General features: G+C 46.1%; 1 protein-coding gene across 1 annotated transcript in view; it reads left to right on the top strand.

The window, feature by feature from the left end:
* Positions 1-17,355, top strand: part of bbs2 (Bardet-Biedl syndrome 2) — a 209,347-nt gene that overhangs the window by 100,761 nt on the left and 91,231 nt on the right. Inside the window, 2 exon segments of the mRNA XM_084316368.1 lie at positions 9,466-9,603; positions 13,200-13,312. Coding sequence (XP_084172494.1) covers positions 9,466-9,603; positions 13,200-13,312 — 251 coding nt within the window.

Below are 17,355 nucleotides of genomic sequence, written 5' to 3'. Positions count from 1 at the left end.
GTACACACACACGCACACACACACACACACACACACACACACACACACACACACACACACACACAGACACACGCAGGAGACACACACCACTGATGATTAACGGGGCTACCGTGGACAGGGTGAGCAGCTTTAAGTACCTGGGGGTCCACATCTCAGAGGATCTGACATGGTCAACACACATAGACACAGTAGTAAAAAAGGCGAAGCAGCGCCTCTACCACCTGAGACAGTTAAGGAAGTTCAGAGTATCTGGGAAGATACTCCAGTCCTTCTACTCAGGAGCTGTAGAGAGCATCTTGACCGGAAACATCACTGCCTGGTATGGCAACAGCACGGCACAGGACAAGAAGGCCCTACAGAGAGTGGTGCGCTCTGCCGAGCGTACCACAGGTATTGCGCTACCTCCCCTGCAGGCTCTATACAACAAGAGGTGCAAATCCAGAGCCTGCAGAATAATGAAAGACCCCCACCACCCCAATAACAGCCTGTTCCAGCTGCTGAGGTCAGGCAGACGCCTGCGAACCCCAGCTACTAGGACAGAGAGGCTTCGGCTCAGCTTCTTCCCCCAGGCCATCAGAGCCATGAACAATGAACATTGAGAGCCACAGAAACTGAACTATCCACACACAAGCACACACAAGCACACACACGACACGCACGCTGAGCACGCTCACACACTAGCAGCCACTTTAACACTCATGCCGCACACACGCATACTTATGGCCAGAGGAAAGGCCACTTTAAATTAGTAAAACAACAGGAACAGTGTATTGCACTACTAAAGCTACCTAGCATGTCCTATATGCTCTGTAAATACTATGTACAGATACCGAGATGGCACACCATGTTACCTGTTTATTGCACTGTTGTTTTTATTGGATTCTATTATATGTTGTACCACTGTATTGCACATCGTCGCGGGCAAGACCAGCCGCATTTCATTGTATACCTGTATGCCGTGACAATTAAAACTCTTGACTTGACTTGACTTGACTAGATAGGGCTGTCGCGGTATGACATTTTCCCACTGCGGTTGTGTGTGGCTAATCACCGCGGGATGCGGTGGTACCGCACTTATTTTTTTAAATATACCTGTATATATATTTTTTTATTATTAAGACATGCGAGTTTAACCGTGATCGTGATTAGACAAGAATGTTAAGGTCGTAGGAGTCCCGAAACTATTTTAAACATGTTTGATAATCTATCCATTTGTCACTCAACGTTCTGAAATGTGATAAAAGTAGATTAGGGTGTTGCCTGCTCCTTTAACACATTGGTTGCCAGCCGGATATGACGATTTATCGCTTGGATGCCACCACGTTAATCAATGGGAGGACGAGCACATTTGCGAACGCATAAACTATATCTTAAATTATGGCTATGTGTTGTTGTGGGGCGGCGTGGCTCAGGGGTAGAGCGGGTCGTCCAATGATCGAAGGGTTGGTGGTTCGAATCCCGCTCAAGCCCATGTCCATCCCACTGCCGTTGTGTCCTTGGGCAAGACACTTAAAGGTCAACCTCCACGTTGTATTTTTGTTCAATAAACAATGTGGACTAGGCCAACAGTGACTTTCATGAAGAATTGGGAAAAAAACGTATTGAAATTGACCCAGTTTTAGCGTTTTTATCAAAACATTTTGTCTGCCCAACACAATCACCACGCACATGCATATTTTAATCAATGGTTCATAACGTGCGCGTGTAATGTCGTCACAACAGGTGTTGGTCACCAGGGGGCTCTGGGAGACACAGGCAGTAGCAAGGAGGCGGAGCATTATTTCCGGCGTTGGGTGCATGATGCGCATGCGCTGTGATCACACCAGGCAGCCAACGCCGGAAATAATGCCGTTTTGAGCAGTTTATAAAAAATATTTAAAATGTTTATTAGCAACGCAGAGCTTTCAAACCATCCCGTATCTCTGTCCGAAACCCTCGTGCAACTGTGAGTACATTTGAAATGTTTCTGTGATACTTGTATAACGAACGGTTCGGCCAGAACCAGTCCTTCATGGTAAATCTAGGTTGGTTTCCTATTAAGGAGCAAGTGACTGTGGATTCACTCTGTGCATCAGTCACGAAAGGGGCTATGATGAGCTTGGCAAGCCAGAGTAAAACACAGTTTTCATTCAATCAATAACAACATTAACCAGACTCTCGTTGTGTCTATTATGCTAACGATAACGTTACCTCATTGTGTCTATTCTACAAGCTTTAACGTTACCTAGCCTCTCGTGTCTATCTGCTAACGTTAGCATTAGGCTAACTAACGTTACCACTCGTCCCTAACCCCAACAACAAGCGTAACTAATCAGCAATCTTTTTGTCAGACTAAACTAGGGCTGGGCGATATGGCCTAAATATGATATCACGATATTTTCTGACCTTTCGGCGATACACGATACACATCACGATGTTTTTCTTTTTTACCCCAAACAATTCATTATGAGGCTTACCAAGACAGTATTTGAGTTTGCAAGCTAACATTAAAGACAAAATAAAATACCCATGCATTTAGCATTTTTATATTAGATTTAGATTATTAGATTATATATTGCATATGAGATATTATATGATTTAGATATGAAATATGATGAATTGAAAATGGGGGACCCTGATGTAAACAAGACTAAAGTCTTTCTCTGGTCTGCATCCCCTTAACAATTGTATGTATTGAGCTGTACTGTACCCATTCTGCAATATGTTAAAGTTTTAAATCAATCAATCAATAAATAGCATTTTAGCATTTTTATGAAACTACTGTATATATGTATGTCTCTAAATGTTTTGATGAATTGAAAATGGAGGACCCTTATGTAAAAAAGCCGAAAGTCTTTTTCTGGTCTTCATCCTCCTGTACTGTATTGTACCCATTCTGCAACCTTTTAATACAGTTTTCATTCATTCATTCTGACGGAAACATAATCATTTTGATTGACAGTCGAGTCTGCCAATGACGTCACACCGCTTGCACCCGCCCTGCTGTTCTTAGCACCAATCGCCAAGCGTTTGACTTCCTGAATGTCCCGTGTGCTGAACATCAACAAAGCTACTAACGTTAGCTCCCCGCGGCCGTCGAGTAGGAGACCAGTGCTTCACAGGATGACTAAATGAGGCATAATGATTTTACTACAACGAATGTTATAATAAAAGCCTTTCCATACATCTGTCTGATTGAAAACTTTATTAACAGACCGCGGAATGGGCATATCTCAGCACAGGCTGAGATATGAACGAGTAACGTGTGGACAGATTGACGCGACACAATCCTCTTGGGCAAAACATCACGATATCCACGATACGTTGAAAAAGTGTATCGTTAATGAACTGTACCCGATATTTATATAATATCGTCATATCGCCCAGCCCTAGACTAAACTCTCCGCTCGGTGGCAAATTGTGTTGATGTCGGTTTTGTTTCATCAATAAATGAGGCAGAATACACAGTGACTGTATCCTTTTTTATTGCACTTGTTTCGTGCTGCAAACATACATAAGACATCCTACGCGAGACATTAAAGATGGCGGCGTTCTGTTTTCGTTCAGACTCTCCAGACAGTGACGCGTCTCTCTTCTGACCAATCAGTGGTCTGCAGTTTTTCACGTGACATTTCTGGAGCTCTCATGCTGATCACCAGCAGCCCCGCCTCCCCACACGGAGACAAACTGAGTACTTTATTTTAGTGGAAAAGCAACATTAGATTCGGCTCATTAATATGCACCTGTGTCCTGTTGTGACGTCGGCGTTTGATACGCTTTTTTGATTCGCGCGTGCATGTTATTCGTGCGTGGACCTTTTTAACTCTTTCAGAGTGGCATTTCCGGTGTCAAATGGAAATAAATAAATAATGAAATTATATACCAATGATGTAAACTACCCATAATTGATCAGTAGGGTTTAAGCTGGAGGTTGGCCTTTAACCTACTACCTACCACAAGGTGGAGCCAGATTACAAACCCTCTGCACAGATAACAAATCTTTTTTGATCCAGTCTTTTTTATTTTAACCAGTTATTCTGGCACAAAATAAGTTGAACATACAGAAAAGATGCCAAACAGAATTGATAGAAAAGAATGAGACCATCACACATAAACACCTCTGATTTCAGACCATCACACATAAACACCTCTGATTTCAGACCATCACACATAAACACCTCTGATTTCAGACCATCACACATAAACACCTCTGATTTCAGACCATCACACATAAACACCTGATTTCAGACCATCACACATAAACACCTCTGATTTCAGACCATCACACAAACACCTCTGATTTCAGACCATCACACATAAACACCTCTGATTTCAGACCATCACACATAAACACCTTTGATTTCAGACAATCACACATAAACACCTCTGATTTCAGACAATCGCATCTCGAGAGAAACGCATTTCTGAAGCCAAACATTTATTTAGTGATTTAAGTAATACATTTATACATATGTCGTGACATCACTGCAGCGTACATATTCTGATAGTGCAGTTTGTCGTGAAAACAAAGGTGTACATAACATGATTGTGCATTACAGTGTTGAAGTTATAGATCGTATAGCTTTACGCTCTGCTCTATTGGAACTATCCCTTTAATCCATTATAATAATGAAAAACGTTCACATGCACACACCCACTTGCCTGGCCACACCCACATCCGCTCCTATATAAGCGGGGGCATGGCCACACAATCAGCTCCTTTCCTACTTTCACCACAGAGAAGTTTCTGTGTATACACCACTTTAGTTTAGTGCTAAAAGTAGTTTGTTGGAAAGGAGCTACGTTGACATTGTATCTTTGTTTTTTCTCTCTCGCTAATTTTCGGAAAAACAAAGGGATAATGTCTTCACCGTCGGAGGGTCTAGACGACTACAGCTCTACCCACCACCAGCGCTTCACTGACGCGGCGTCCTCCATGCATCGTGGGGCGTTCCTGGCTCCACGGTTGTGGCAGACAGGTGCGCCTGAGCGGCGCCCGGAGGGGAGTGTGCTTCGCCGAGGGGCCATTGAGCTCCCATCTCCTGTGAGGTGGCATTGTTCCGGCCCTGGTTCCCCCGCCAGAAGGCAGTCGGCCGGCAGGCGGACAGTTCCTCTGGTGGCCGAGGATTTGCGTCGCAGACTCTTCACCTCGGCTTGTTCTCATCGTAGGACGGCGAACAGCGGGGGTGAACGGCCTAGTGACAGTGTTGTGCTGGAGCCAAGCGAGAGTTCCCTCGCCTCTTCTCCATATCCGATGGAGACTGAGGATTACATGGAGGGGGCGGGGGCTCTCTTTTTCGAAGGCCCAGCGGAGACGTGTCACTCTCCCCTTCAGGGAGTGGCAGAGAGTGCCATGTCTCCCTGGGGACCCTCGTACTCTGGGACTGGGTTAAAACCTCCACCCCAGAGACGAGATGCCCAGCTATCTGCCACGTCAGACGATGGCTCCCGATGCAGCCTCCCGTATGCGAGGGATGCGAGTGACAATGAAGAAGGTATGCAAGGGGAGTTGCTTGCCTTGTTCCCCGAGCTCATGGCGGCCGCCGCAGCCGCCAATGGCGTGGCGTTGCCGCAGCCACTGCCGGCACCTGTTCCCCATGACATGATAGGTCATCTCTGGCAACGCCGTCCTGGCTGCAACCTCCAACATTGCACAGCTGGCGCGCTACATGTCGGGGCTGATGGCGGGCGGGGCGGTACTGGACGACCGTCAACGGTACCTCCACGCCCAGGCGGCTGGAGCCATCCTGCATCTGACTCAGCTGCAGGCGATAGCCGCCGGGAAGGAGCGCACCCTGGCCACTCTCATCCAGCGCCACCTTTGGCTGGAGCAGGCGGAGGTGCCGGACCAGAGGAGGATTCCACTGCTCGAGGCCCCGCTCTCCAATGCTGGGCTATTCGGGTCGGCTATGCAGCAGATGACTGCAGTCTGCAGAGAGATGGAGGAGGAGCGCTCCGTGCTCCAACCCCACTTTCCCCGACCCGATGCCACCGGTGACGTGAGGAGGAGGCAACGCCGGCAGAGGTCTGCGGCCGTCGCCACCGTCACCACCGCCACTGCCGGGCCTTCTAGGAAGAAGGCCAGGAGTGGAGGAAGTGCAGCTACCGCTGCAGCCAGTCGTCCTGCGTCCGGAGGGAATGGTAGGGATCGACGTGACCAGCAGGCTCCTCAGCACCGTCCCTCCGGGCCGGCTTCCCGTGGGGGCAAACGGCGCTCTGTTGATTCACTATATATTTGGGGATACGGTGTAAACCCTCAGCTACTGCTGGGGTTGCGCTCTTGCTTAGGGAGTGGTGCAGTTTTCTCTGAGAATTGTTTGGTCGCTATTATGTATGACTTAGCAAGGCCTGTAGCTAGCACTTGGTCGAGGACTTATGTCTTCTCTCGAGGACTTATGTCTTCTCTCGTCATAAAAGACGGCGTTCTTCTTGCAGTAGTGAGAGTGAACTTTTGCCTTTTTTATTGTGTAAAGAGGGTTGTCTTAGGACTGGGGATGGCGGCGTGACTAGGACACGGGACTGGTTCTGGTCGCGCCGGACCAGGTCCGCTAACCCGCTGCCCGCCGGGGCGCAGATCTGCTGTTCTGGTACCCCGAAGGACTTTGTGCTTTTCTGGGGGGGAAATGCCGGGTCGGACCGGGCGTCGCAGGGATTGATGTCGTGAATGTGTGTCATATGTAGTATGCCACCACGAGTTGCCCTTAACAGTGTCGTGCTTGGTCCATACTGTGTTGTACCTTGCGCTGTTAGGGGGCTTGGTCCTTCTCCATTTGTTTCACCCCTCCCTCCCTGCTAGGACGGGGATGGGAGGGGGCTGTCGGGGAGGTTGTTGTCAACTCCTTTAGGCATCCCTGTGTAGGTCCCGGTCCGCCGGGCCCAGGTCCGAACTCGTTCTCATTTACCGGTTGGCCTGCGTTAACCCTTTGAAAACTGAAACACTTGTGCTGCTTGTATAGCCTGTGTATACACAGTTATGTTTCTGAGTTTTCTTGGTGGGTTAAGGGAACAACCGCCTGCTGTTAAACTAAACATAGGCGGGTGGTTGGTTCCCCAGTGTGTTGGTAGCAGAGTCGACTCTCGGGTTGAGGCCGGGCCTGACCCCGTCTGCCCGAGAGTATGCCCCCGCATCTTTCATGATGTCTGCCAATTGTGTCAGCCTCTTCTTTGAACCTCGAACCCGCTGGAATTGGCGGGTCTGGTTTGTGGAGGTTGTGACATGGTGCACAGCATACCGAACACCCCTTCCGCCGGGATACTGTTCTTGCAGTAGACCCTTTAGGCGCCTGTCTAGTCTGCAGTGCTCCGGGCACAGGTCGAGTTCTGCTCTTGGGGCCTGTTGCCTGGATTGAGGGATAAACCTCCTTGGAGGGTTGTCTCCCCGGCACGCAGACTGGCCCCACATTGTTGTGGGAAGGTAGCCTCTTGAGGAGAGTGCTTCAGAGCGGCGTGCCAAAGGGGGGAAGGGCCTTCGCTTGATTTGGGCCCTGTCCGATACGCTGGCGATGTGGGGGGTGGTGTCACCAGTGACCGTCTGGTGGGGTCTCGATGCCGCAACCTTGTTGACCTCACCAGGCCCCTTTTTCGGGGGGTCCTAGTCCTGGGGTTGTCCTAGGGCTGGGACCTCCTCCACGCTCCGCTGCTGCACCCTTGCCACAGGGTTGGGTTATTGACCTTCGACCCCGTGATGTTGGGGGCTGTGATGTTTTTTTTTTGCTTCACGTCCGTTCCCTGGTGGCATGTGGGATGCGAGCTCAAGTGGTCGTGGGCCCTTCTGAACGAAGGTAAGTCCCACGGTCTGCTCACCCTGTGCGTTTGAGGTGCTAAACCCTCTTCGCACAGTCGGATCCGATCTCCCTCCCGTCCTCCCCGGTTCTGATGGTTGTAGGGGGCCTCAGCGGTACATTTGTCGAGCTTTTCGCTCTGCTCAGCTCCTGTGTTCCAATAGAGCAGAGCGTAAAGCTATACGATCTATAACTTAAGGTTATTCTATAACCCTAGTTATATGATTATAGCGAGCGCTCTGCTCTGACTCACTGAGGACCCCACGGTCATCTCCTTTGGTGGTGAAAGACTTGGGAAGGAGCTGATTGTGTGGCCACGACCCCGCTTATATAGGAGCAGATGTGGGTGTGGCCAGGCAAGTGGGTGTGTGCATGTGAAAGTTTTTTCATTATTAGAATGGATTAAAGGGAAGGCGGTTAGGTGGCCGAGCGGAGATTGCGTTCGTCACCAGCCCCGGAGCTGTGAGCTCGATTCGCCTGTTCGAATCCAGCTCACAGCTCCGGGGTTGTCACCAGCTTGGCTGGCCGTCTGCACTGATACAATTGGCTGTATCAGAGGGTGGGAGAAGCTGGCGGGGTGGGTCCGGGTCGTTGTAAACAGCGACTCCTACAGTTCGGTCGGGGCGCCTGCTAAGCGCGGATTGGACGTGAGGGGGATAGTGTGGTCCTCCCACACGCTACGCCCTCTCAATGAGAATCCGCGCTGCCAGGTGAAAAGAAGCGGTGATTGGCTGGACGTGTGTCGGAGGAAGCACGTGGTAGCCTCCACTCTCCCAGATGATCTGACTGTGGGGGGTAAGTGCGCAGCGATCAGGAAGGGACTGGGAATTGGCATACGACTAACATTGGGATGGGAGAAAAATCGGAGGAAAATGGAGGAAAAAAAAAAAAAAAAAAAAAATGGATTAAAGGGATAGTTCCAATAGAGCAGAGCGCTCGCTATACTCATATAACTAGGGTTATAGAATAACCTTAAGTTATACATTACAGTGTTGAGGTTATACATTACAGTGTTGAGGTTATACATTACAGCAGGAGTCTCAAACTAAATTTACCTGGGGGCCGCTGGAGGTAGAGTCTGGGTGAGGCTGGGCCGCATCAAATAATGTGTGTATTAGGGCTGACCCCTATTAGTCGAATAGTTGACTAATCGATCGAAAGGAGCCGTAGTCGACTGCCAACCTCTTAGTCGAATACAAAAAATACAAAAAATTAAAAGAATATTAAATTTGTATTTTTTTAAATAATTTTTGTATCATTCTTTCCAAAAGAAAAGAGGCCTAGAAGCGTGGCTAACGCTAATGGCACGCATGCCAGAGGCTAACTGCCTAAGAAAACAGGCACAGAGGCACTGAAAGAGGATTTCACCCATCTAATGAACACACTATGATGTATCCATCAGTGGACCAATTGCATGCTTTTGCAGAGGACAAGAAGCCTTCAGTCGACTCCTTCAGACATTAAGCACCCCCCACAGCCCAAATCGAATGATACAAAATTAAATAAAATAAAGATTATAAAGAATAAAAAATAAATCAATATTTATTTTTTATCTGCTAATTTCAGCCAATCATAGTCGACTATCCAAATCCTTAGTCGGGGACAGCCCTAGTGTGTATATTAAATAAAATCAATATTTCGAATATAAAATAGACCTGCTCATTGCTTCGGTGACATGAAATCAATCGGTTCTGTGTCCAATCAGATCACTTTGAGCACCGATGACATCGACTTGGCGGGAGACCTGGTTCAATCACTGGCCTCCTTCCTGGCCATAGAGGACCTGTCGGCAGATGCGGACTTCCCTGGTTACTTTGAGGAGCTTCGCACCACACTGACTGACGTATGTTTAATAACCACCTTTAATAACCACCTATAATAATATCTTCAATGATATCTTCAATAATATCTTCAATAATATCAACACCACCCAGTCAACTAGAGAATGCCAGCATGTTGTCTAGTGTTAGTCCTTGTATCTAGAGCTCAGTCAGTCAACTAGAGAATGACAGCATGTTGTCTAGTGTTAGTCCTTGTATCTAGAGCTCAGTCAGTCAACTAGAGAATGACAGCATGTTGTCTAGTGTTAGTCCTTGTATCTAGAGCTCAGTCAACTAGAGAATGACAGCATGTTGTCTAGTGTTAGTCCTTGTATCTAGAGCTCAGTCAACTAGAGAATGACAGCATGTTGTCTAGTGTTAGTCCTTGTATCTAGAGCTCAGTCAGTCAACTAGAGAATGACAGCATGTTGTCTAGTGTTAGTCCTTGTATCCAGAGCTCAGTCAACTATAGAATGACAGCATGTTGTCTAGTGTTAGTCCTTGTATCTAGAGCTCAGTCAACTAGAGAATGACAGCATGTTGTCTAGTGTTAGTCCTTGTATCTAGAGCTCCGTCAACTAGAGAATGACAGCATGTTGTCTAGTGTTAGTCCTTGTATCTAGAGCTCAGTCAGTCAGCTAGAGAATGACAGCATGTTGTCTAGTGTTAGTCCTTGTATCTAGAGCTCAGTCAGTCAACTAGAGAATGACAGCATGTTGTCTAGTGTTAGTCCTTGTATATAGAGCTCAGTCAACTAGAGAATGACAGCATGTTGTCTAGTGTTAGTCCTTGTATCTAGAGCTCAGTCAGTCAACTAGAGAATGACAGCATGTTGTCTAGTGTTAGTCCTTGTATCTAGAACTCAGTCAGTCAACTAGAGAATGACAGCATGTTGTCTAGTGTTAGTCCTTGTATCTAGAGCTCAGTCAGTCAACTAGAGAATGACAGCATGTTGTCTAGTGTTAGTCCTTGTATCTAGAGCTCAGTCAGTCAACGAGAGAATGACAGCATGTTGTCTAGTGTTAGTCCTTGTATCTAGAGCTCAGTCACCTAGAGAATGACAGCATGTTGTCTAGTGTTAGTCCTTGTATCTAGAGCTCAGTCAGTCAACTAGAGAATGACAGCATGTTGTCTAGTGTTAGTCCTTGTATCTAGAGCTCAGTCAACTAGATAATGACAACATGTTGTCTAGTGTTAGTCCTTGTATCTAGAGTTCAGTCAGTCAGCTAGAGAATGACAGCATGTTGTCTAGTGTTAGTCCTTGTATCTAGAGCTCAGTCAACTAGAGAATGACAACATGTTGTCTAGTGTTAGTCCTTGTATCTAGAGCTCAGTCAGTCAACTAGAGAATGACAGCATGTTGTCTAGTGTTAGTCCTTGTATCTAGAGCTCAGTCAGTCAACTAGAGAATGACAGCATGTTGTCTAGTGTTAGTCCTTGTATCTAGAGCTCAGTCAGTCAACTAGAGAATGACAGCATGTTGTCTAGTGTTAGTCCTTGTATCTAGAGCTCAGTTAGTCAACTAGAGAATGACAGCATGTTGTCTAGTGTTAGTCCTTGTATCTAGAGCTCAGTCAACTAGAGAATGACAGCATGTTGTCTAGTGTTAGTCCTTGTATCTAGAGCTCAGTCAGTCAACTAGAGAATGACAGCATGTTGTCTAGTGTTAGTCCTTGTATCTAGAGCTCAGTCAGTCAACTAGAGAATGACAGCATGTTGTCTAGTGTTAGTCCTTGTATCTAGAGCTCAGTCAACTAGAGAATGACAGCATGTCGTCTAGTGTTAGTCCTTGTATCTAAAGCTCAGTCAGTCAACTAGAGAATGACAGCATGTTGTCTAGTGTTAGTCCTTGTATCTAGAGCTCAGTCAGTCAACTAGAGAATGACAGCATGTTGTCTAGTGTTAGTCCTTGTATCTAGAGCTCAGTCAACTAGATAATGACAACATGTTGTCTAGTGTTAGTCCTTGTATCTAGAGTTCAGTCAGTCAGCTAGAGAATGACAGCATGTTGTCTAGTGTTAGTCCTTGTATCTAGAGCTCAGTCAACTAGAGAATGACAACATGTTGTCTAGTGTTAGTCCTTGTATCTAGAGCTCAGTCAGTCAACTAGAGAATGACAGCATGTTGTCTAGTGTTAGTCCTTGTATCTAGAGCTCAGTCAGTCAACTAGAGAATGACAGCATGTTGTCTAGTGTTAGTCCTTGTATCTAGAGCTCAGTCAGTCAACTAGAGAATGACAGCATGTTGTCTAGTGTTAGTCCTTGTATCTAGAGCTCAGTCAACTAGAGAATGACAGCATGTTGTCTAGTGTTAGTCCTTGTATCTAGAGCTCAGTTAGTCAACTAGAGAATGACAGCATGTTGTCTAGTGTTAGTCCTTGTATCTAGAGCTCAGTCAACTAGAGAATGACAGCATGTTGTCTAGTGTTAGTCCTTGTATCTAGAGCTCAGTCAGTCAACTAGAGAATGACAGCATGTTGTCTAGTGTTAGTCCTTGTATCTAGAGCTCAGTCAGTCAACTAGAGAATGACAGCATGTTGTCTAGTGTTAGTCCTTGTATCTAGAGCTCAGTCAACTAGAGAATGACAGCATGTCGTCTAGTGTTAGTCCTTGTATCTAAAGCTCAGTCAGTCAACTAGAGAATGACAGCATGTTGTCTAGTGTTAGTCCTTGTATCTAGAGCTCAGTCAGTCAACTAGAGAATGACAGCATGTTGTCTAGTGTTAGTCCTTGTATCTAGAGCTCAGTCAACTAGAGAATGACAGCATGTCGTCTAGTGTTAGTCCTTGTATCTAGAGCTCAGTCAGTCAACTAGAGAATGACAGCATGTTGTCTAGTGTTAGTCCTTGTATCTAGAGCTCAGTCAACTAGAGAATGACAGCATGTTGTCTAGTGTTAGTCCTTGTATCTAGAGCTCAGTCAACTAGAGAATGACAGCATGTTGTCTAGTGTTAGTCCTTGTATCTAGAGCTCAGTTAGTCAACTAGAGAATGACAGCATGTTGTCTAGTGTTAGTCCTTGTATCTAGAGCTCAGTCAACTAGAGAATGACAGCATGTTGTCTAGTGTTAGTCCTTGTATCTAGAGCTCAGTCAACTAGAGAATGACAGCATGTTGTCTAGTGTGAGTCCTTGTATCTAGAGCTCAGTCAACTAGAGAATGACAGCATGTTGTCTAGTGTTAGTCCTTGTATCCAGAGCTTGGTTAACTAGAGAATGACAGCATGTTGTCTAGTGTTAGTCCTTGTATCTAGAGCTCAGTCAACTAGAGAATGACAGCATGTTGTCTAGTGTTAGTCCTTGTATCTAGAGCTCAGTCAGTCAACTAGAGAATGACAGCATGTTGTCTAGTGTTAGTCCTTGTATCTAGAGCTCAGTCAACTAGAGAATGACAGCATGTTGTCTAGTGTTAGTCCTTGTATCTAGAGCTCAGTCAGTGAACTAGAGAATGACAGCATGTTGTCTAGTGTTAGTCCTTGTATCAAGAGCTCAGTCAGTCAACTAGAGAATGACAGCATGTTTCCATTGCTATGTTTTACTTCTGTGGTGGGGGGTACCCATGTGTTTACATGTAGGATCACTAATGTGGCCGTTACAGATGCTCGTTTCTGTCCTCCGGCAGGTGGATGAGTTCCACTCGGTCCACCAGAAGCTGACCGCAGCCATGGCCGATCACTCCAACTACATCCGGAACATGCTGGTCCAAGCAGAGGACGCTCGGCTGATGGGAGACATGTGAGTCCCTGTATCGTAGTGTCATTACTACTGTATAGGGGTGTAATGATGCAACCCCACAATGATTCTATTCGATTACGATTCTTCACGCAACGATTCAATGCGTCATGAAATATCGATCGATGACTTCGATTCGATGCGATCCGATTAATTTTCTATCAGTTAATTCCCCCCAAAAAGAATTATACACAAATGTGGCTGGGGGAACTGATTCACTGTATGTTATATATATATATATATATTAAGGCTGTCAAATATATCGCGTTAATATCGCGTTAACTCCCGATTCTATTAATGCCACTAATTTTTTTAACTCAAGATTAACTAAAAAAAAAAAAAAAAAATTTTTTACTAGACTTCACTCAGGTGTATTATTGATGCTCTCATTGATACTATGTTTGTTTCTGAAGTGTGTGTGTGTGTGTGTGTGTGTGTGTGTGTGTGTGTGTGTGTGTGTGTGTGTGTGTGTGTGTGTGTGTGTGTGTGTGTGTGTGTGTGTGTGTGTGTGTGTGTGTGTGTGTGAGATATAGAGAGAGAGGAGGGTGAGAGAGATGAGGAAGGGGCAAAAGAGAAAAAGAGCTGGGAGAGTGTGTGTGTGAGGGAGAGAGGGGGGTGTGTGATTAATCAGCCCTTGTGTGTGTGAATGTAACAAGTTCCTAACGTTTTCTTTCCCCTATTATTTCATGCACACTTTATTCATTGTTTTAAATTATTCTTTTCTTTTAAGTTATTTTGTGCATCACTCTGTTTTGAATTTGATGCAAATTTGCAATGCATGAGGGTCATCCTTTTGTGTTAAATGGCTGCACAAAGCAAGCATTTGTTGACTCGCATGTTGATAAGAGTATTAAAACTTGGAACTTGAAAAAGATCTGTTTAAGGTATAAAAAAATATTAAAAATAAAAATGCGATTAATTTGCGATTAATCGTGAGTTAACTATGGACAATCATGCGATTAATCGAGTTAAATATTTTAATCGTTTGACGGCACTAATATATATATATATACTGTAGTATCATAACTCCTGTATGCTATATTCTTTCTGACTGTTTCTCCACCTCCTCTCTGACGTCTAGTTTCTGACTGTTTCTCCTCTCTGACGTCTAGTTTCTGACTGTTTCTCCTCTCTGACGTCTAGTTTCTGACTGTTTCTCCACCTCCTCTCTCTGACGTCTAGTTTCTGACTGTTTCTCCTCTCTGACGTCTAGTTTCTGACTTTCTCCACCTCCTCTCTGACGTCTAGTTTCTGACTGTTTCTCCACCTCCTCTCTGACGTCTAGTTTCTGACTGTTTCTCCACCTCCTCTCTGACGTCTAGTTTCTGACTGTTTCTCCACCTCCTCTCTGACGTCTAATTTCTGACTGTTTCTCCTCTCTGACGTCTAGTTTCTGACTGTTTCTCCACCTCCTCTCTGACGTCTAGTTTCTGACTGTTTCTCCTCCTCCTCTCTGACGTCTAGTTTCTGACTGTTTCTCCTCTGACGTCTAGTTTCTGACTGTTTCTCCACCTCCTCTCTGACGTCTAATTTCTGACTGTTTCTCCGCCTCCTCTCTGACGTCTAGTTTCTGACTGTTTCTCCTCTGATGTCTAGTTTCTGCCTGTTTCTCCTCCTCCTCTCTGACGTCTAGTTTCTGACTGTTTCTCCTCCTCTCTGTCGTCTAGTTTCTGACTGTTTCTCCTCTCTGACGTCTAGTTTCTGACTGTTTCTCCTCCTCTCTGTTGTCTAGTTTCTGACTGTTTCTCCTCTCTGACGTCTAGTTTCTGACTGTTTCTCCTCTGACGGCTAGTTTCTGACTGTTTCTCCTCCTCCTCTCTCTGACGTCTAGTTTCTGACTGTTTCTCCACCTCCTCTCTGACGTCTAGTTTCTGACTGTTTCTCCACCTCCTCTCTGATGTCTAGTTTCTGACTGTTTCTCCTCTAACGTCTATTTTCTGCCTGTTTCTCCACCTCCTCTCTGATGTTTAGTTTCTGACTGTTTCTCCTCCTCTCTGCTGTCTAGTTTCTGACTGTTTCTCCACCTCCTCTCTGCCGTCTAGTTTCTGACTGTTTCTCCTCTCTGATGTCTAGTTTCTGACTGTTTCTCCACCTCCTCTCTGACGTCTAGTTTCTGACTGTTTCTCCTCTCTGACGTCTAGTTTCTGACTGTTTCTCCTCTCTAACGTCTAGTTTCTGACTGTTTCTCCTCTCTGACGTCTAGTTTCTGACTGTTTCTCCACCTCCTCTCTGATGTCTAGTTTCTGACTGTTTCTCCACCTCCTCTCTGGCGTCTAGTTTCTGACTGTTTCTCCACCTCCTCTGACGTCTAGTTTCTGACTGTTTCTCCACCTCCTCTCTGACGTCTAGTTTCTGACTGTTTCTCCTCTCTGACGTCTAGTTTCTGACTGTTTCTCCACCTCCTCTCTGATGTCTAGTTTCTGACTGTTTCTCCACCTCCTCTCTGACGTCTAGTTTCTGCCTGTTTCTCCACCTCCTCTCTGACGTCTAGTTTCTGACTGTTTCTCCACCTCATCTCTGACGTCTAGTTTCTGACTGTTTCTCCTCTGACGTCTAGTTTCTGACTGTTTCTCCACCTCCTCTCTGACGTCTAGTTTCTGACTGTTTCTCCACCTCCTCTCTGACGTCTAGTTTCTGACTGTTTCTCCTCTCTGACGTCTAGTTTCTGACTGTTTCTCCACCTCCTCTCTGACGTCTAGTTTCTGACTGTTTCTCCACCTCCTCTCTGACGTCTAGTTTCTGACTGTTTCTCCACCTCCTCCTCTCTGACGTCTAGTTTCTGACTGTTTCTCCTCCTCCTCTCTGACGTCTAGTTTCTGACTGATTCTCCTCCTCCTCTCTGTCGTCTAGTTTCTGACTGTTTCTCCTCTCTGACGTCTAGTTTCTGACTGTTTCTCCTCTGACGGCTAGTTTCTGACTGTTTCTCCTCCTCCTCTCTCTGACGTCTAGTTTCTGACTGTTTCTCCACCTCCTCTCTGACGTCTAGTTTCTGACTGTTTCTCCACCTCCTCTCTGATGTCTAGTTTCTGACTGTTTCTCCTCTAACGTCTATTTTCTGCCTGTTTCTCCACCTCCTCTCTGATGTTTAGTTTCTGACTGTTTCTCCTCCTCTCTGCTGTCTAGTTTCTGACTGTTTCTCCACCTCCTCTCTGCCGTCTAGTTTCTGACTGTTTCTCCTCTCTGATGTCTAGTTTCTGACTGTTTCTCCACCTCCTCTCTGACGTCTAGTTTCTGACTGTTTCTCCTCTCTGACGTCTAGTTTCTGACTGTTTCTCCTCTCTAACGTCTAGTTTCTGACTGTTTCTCCTCTCTGACGTCTAGTTTCTGACTGTTTCTCCACCTCCTCTCTGATGTCTAGTTTCTGACTGTTTCTCCACCTCCTCTCTGGCATCTAGTTTCTGACTGTTTCTCCACCTCCTCTGACGTCTAGTTTCTGACTGTTTCTCCACCTCCTCTCTGACGTCTAGTTTCTGACTGTTTCTCCTCTCTGACGTCTAGTTTCTGACTGTTTCTCCACCTCCTCTCTGATGTCTAGTTTCTGACTGTTTCTCCACCTCCTCTCTGACGTCTAGTTTCTGCCTGTTTCTCCACCTCCTCTCTGACGTCTAGTTTCTGACTGTTTCTCCACCTCATCTCTGACGTCTAGTTTCTGACTGTTTCTCCTCTGACGTCTAGTTTCTGACTGTTTCTCCACCTCCTCTCTGACGTCTAGTTTCTGACTGTTTCTCCACCTCCTCTCTGACGTCTAGTTTCTGACTGTTTCTCCTCTCTGACGTCTAGTTTCTGACTGTTTCTCCACCTCCTCTCTGACGTCTAGTTTCTGACTGTTTCTCCACCTCCTCTCTGACGTCTAGTTTCTGACTGTTTCTCCACCTCCTCCTCTCTGACGTCTAGTTTCTGACTGTTTCTCCTCCTCCTCTCTGACGTCTAGTTTCTGACTGATTCTCCTCCTCCTCTCTGACGTCTAGTTTCTGACTGTTTCTCCACCTCCTCTCTGACGTCTAGTTTCTGACTGTTTCTCCTCCTCTCTGACGTCTAGTTTCTGA

The sequence above is a fragment of the Notolepis coatsorum genome (genome assembly GCF_963971535.1).
Source record: "Notolepis coatsorum genome assembly, chromosome: 6".
NCBI lineage: Eukaryota > Metazoa > Chordata > Actinopteri > Aulopiformes > Paralepididae > Notolepis > Notolepis coatsorum.
The sequence above is the reverse complement of the archived record's forward strand: the minus strand, read 5'-3'. Positions and strand labels throughout refer to the sequence as shown.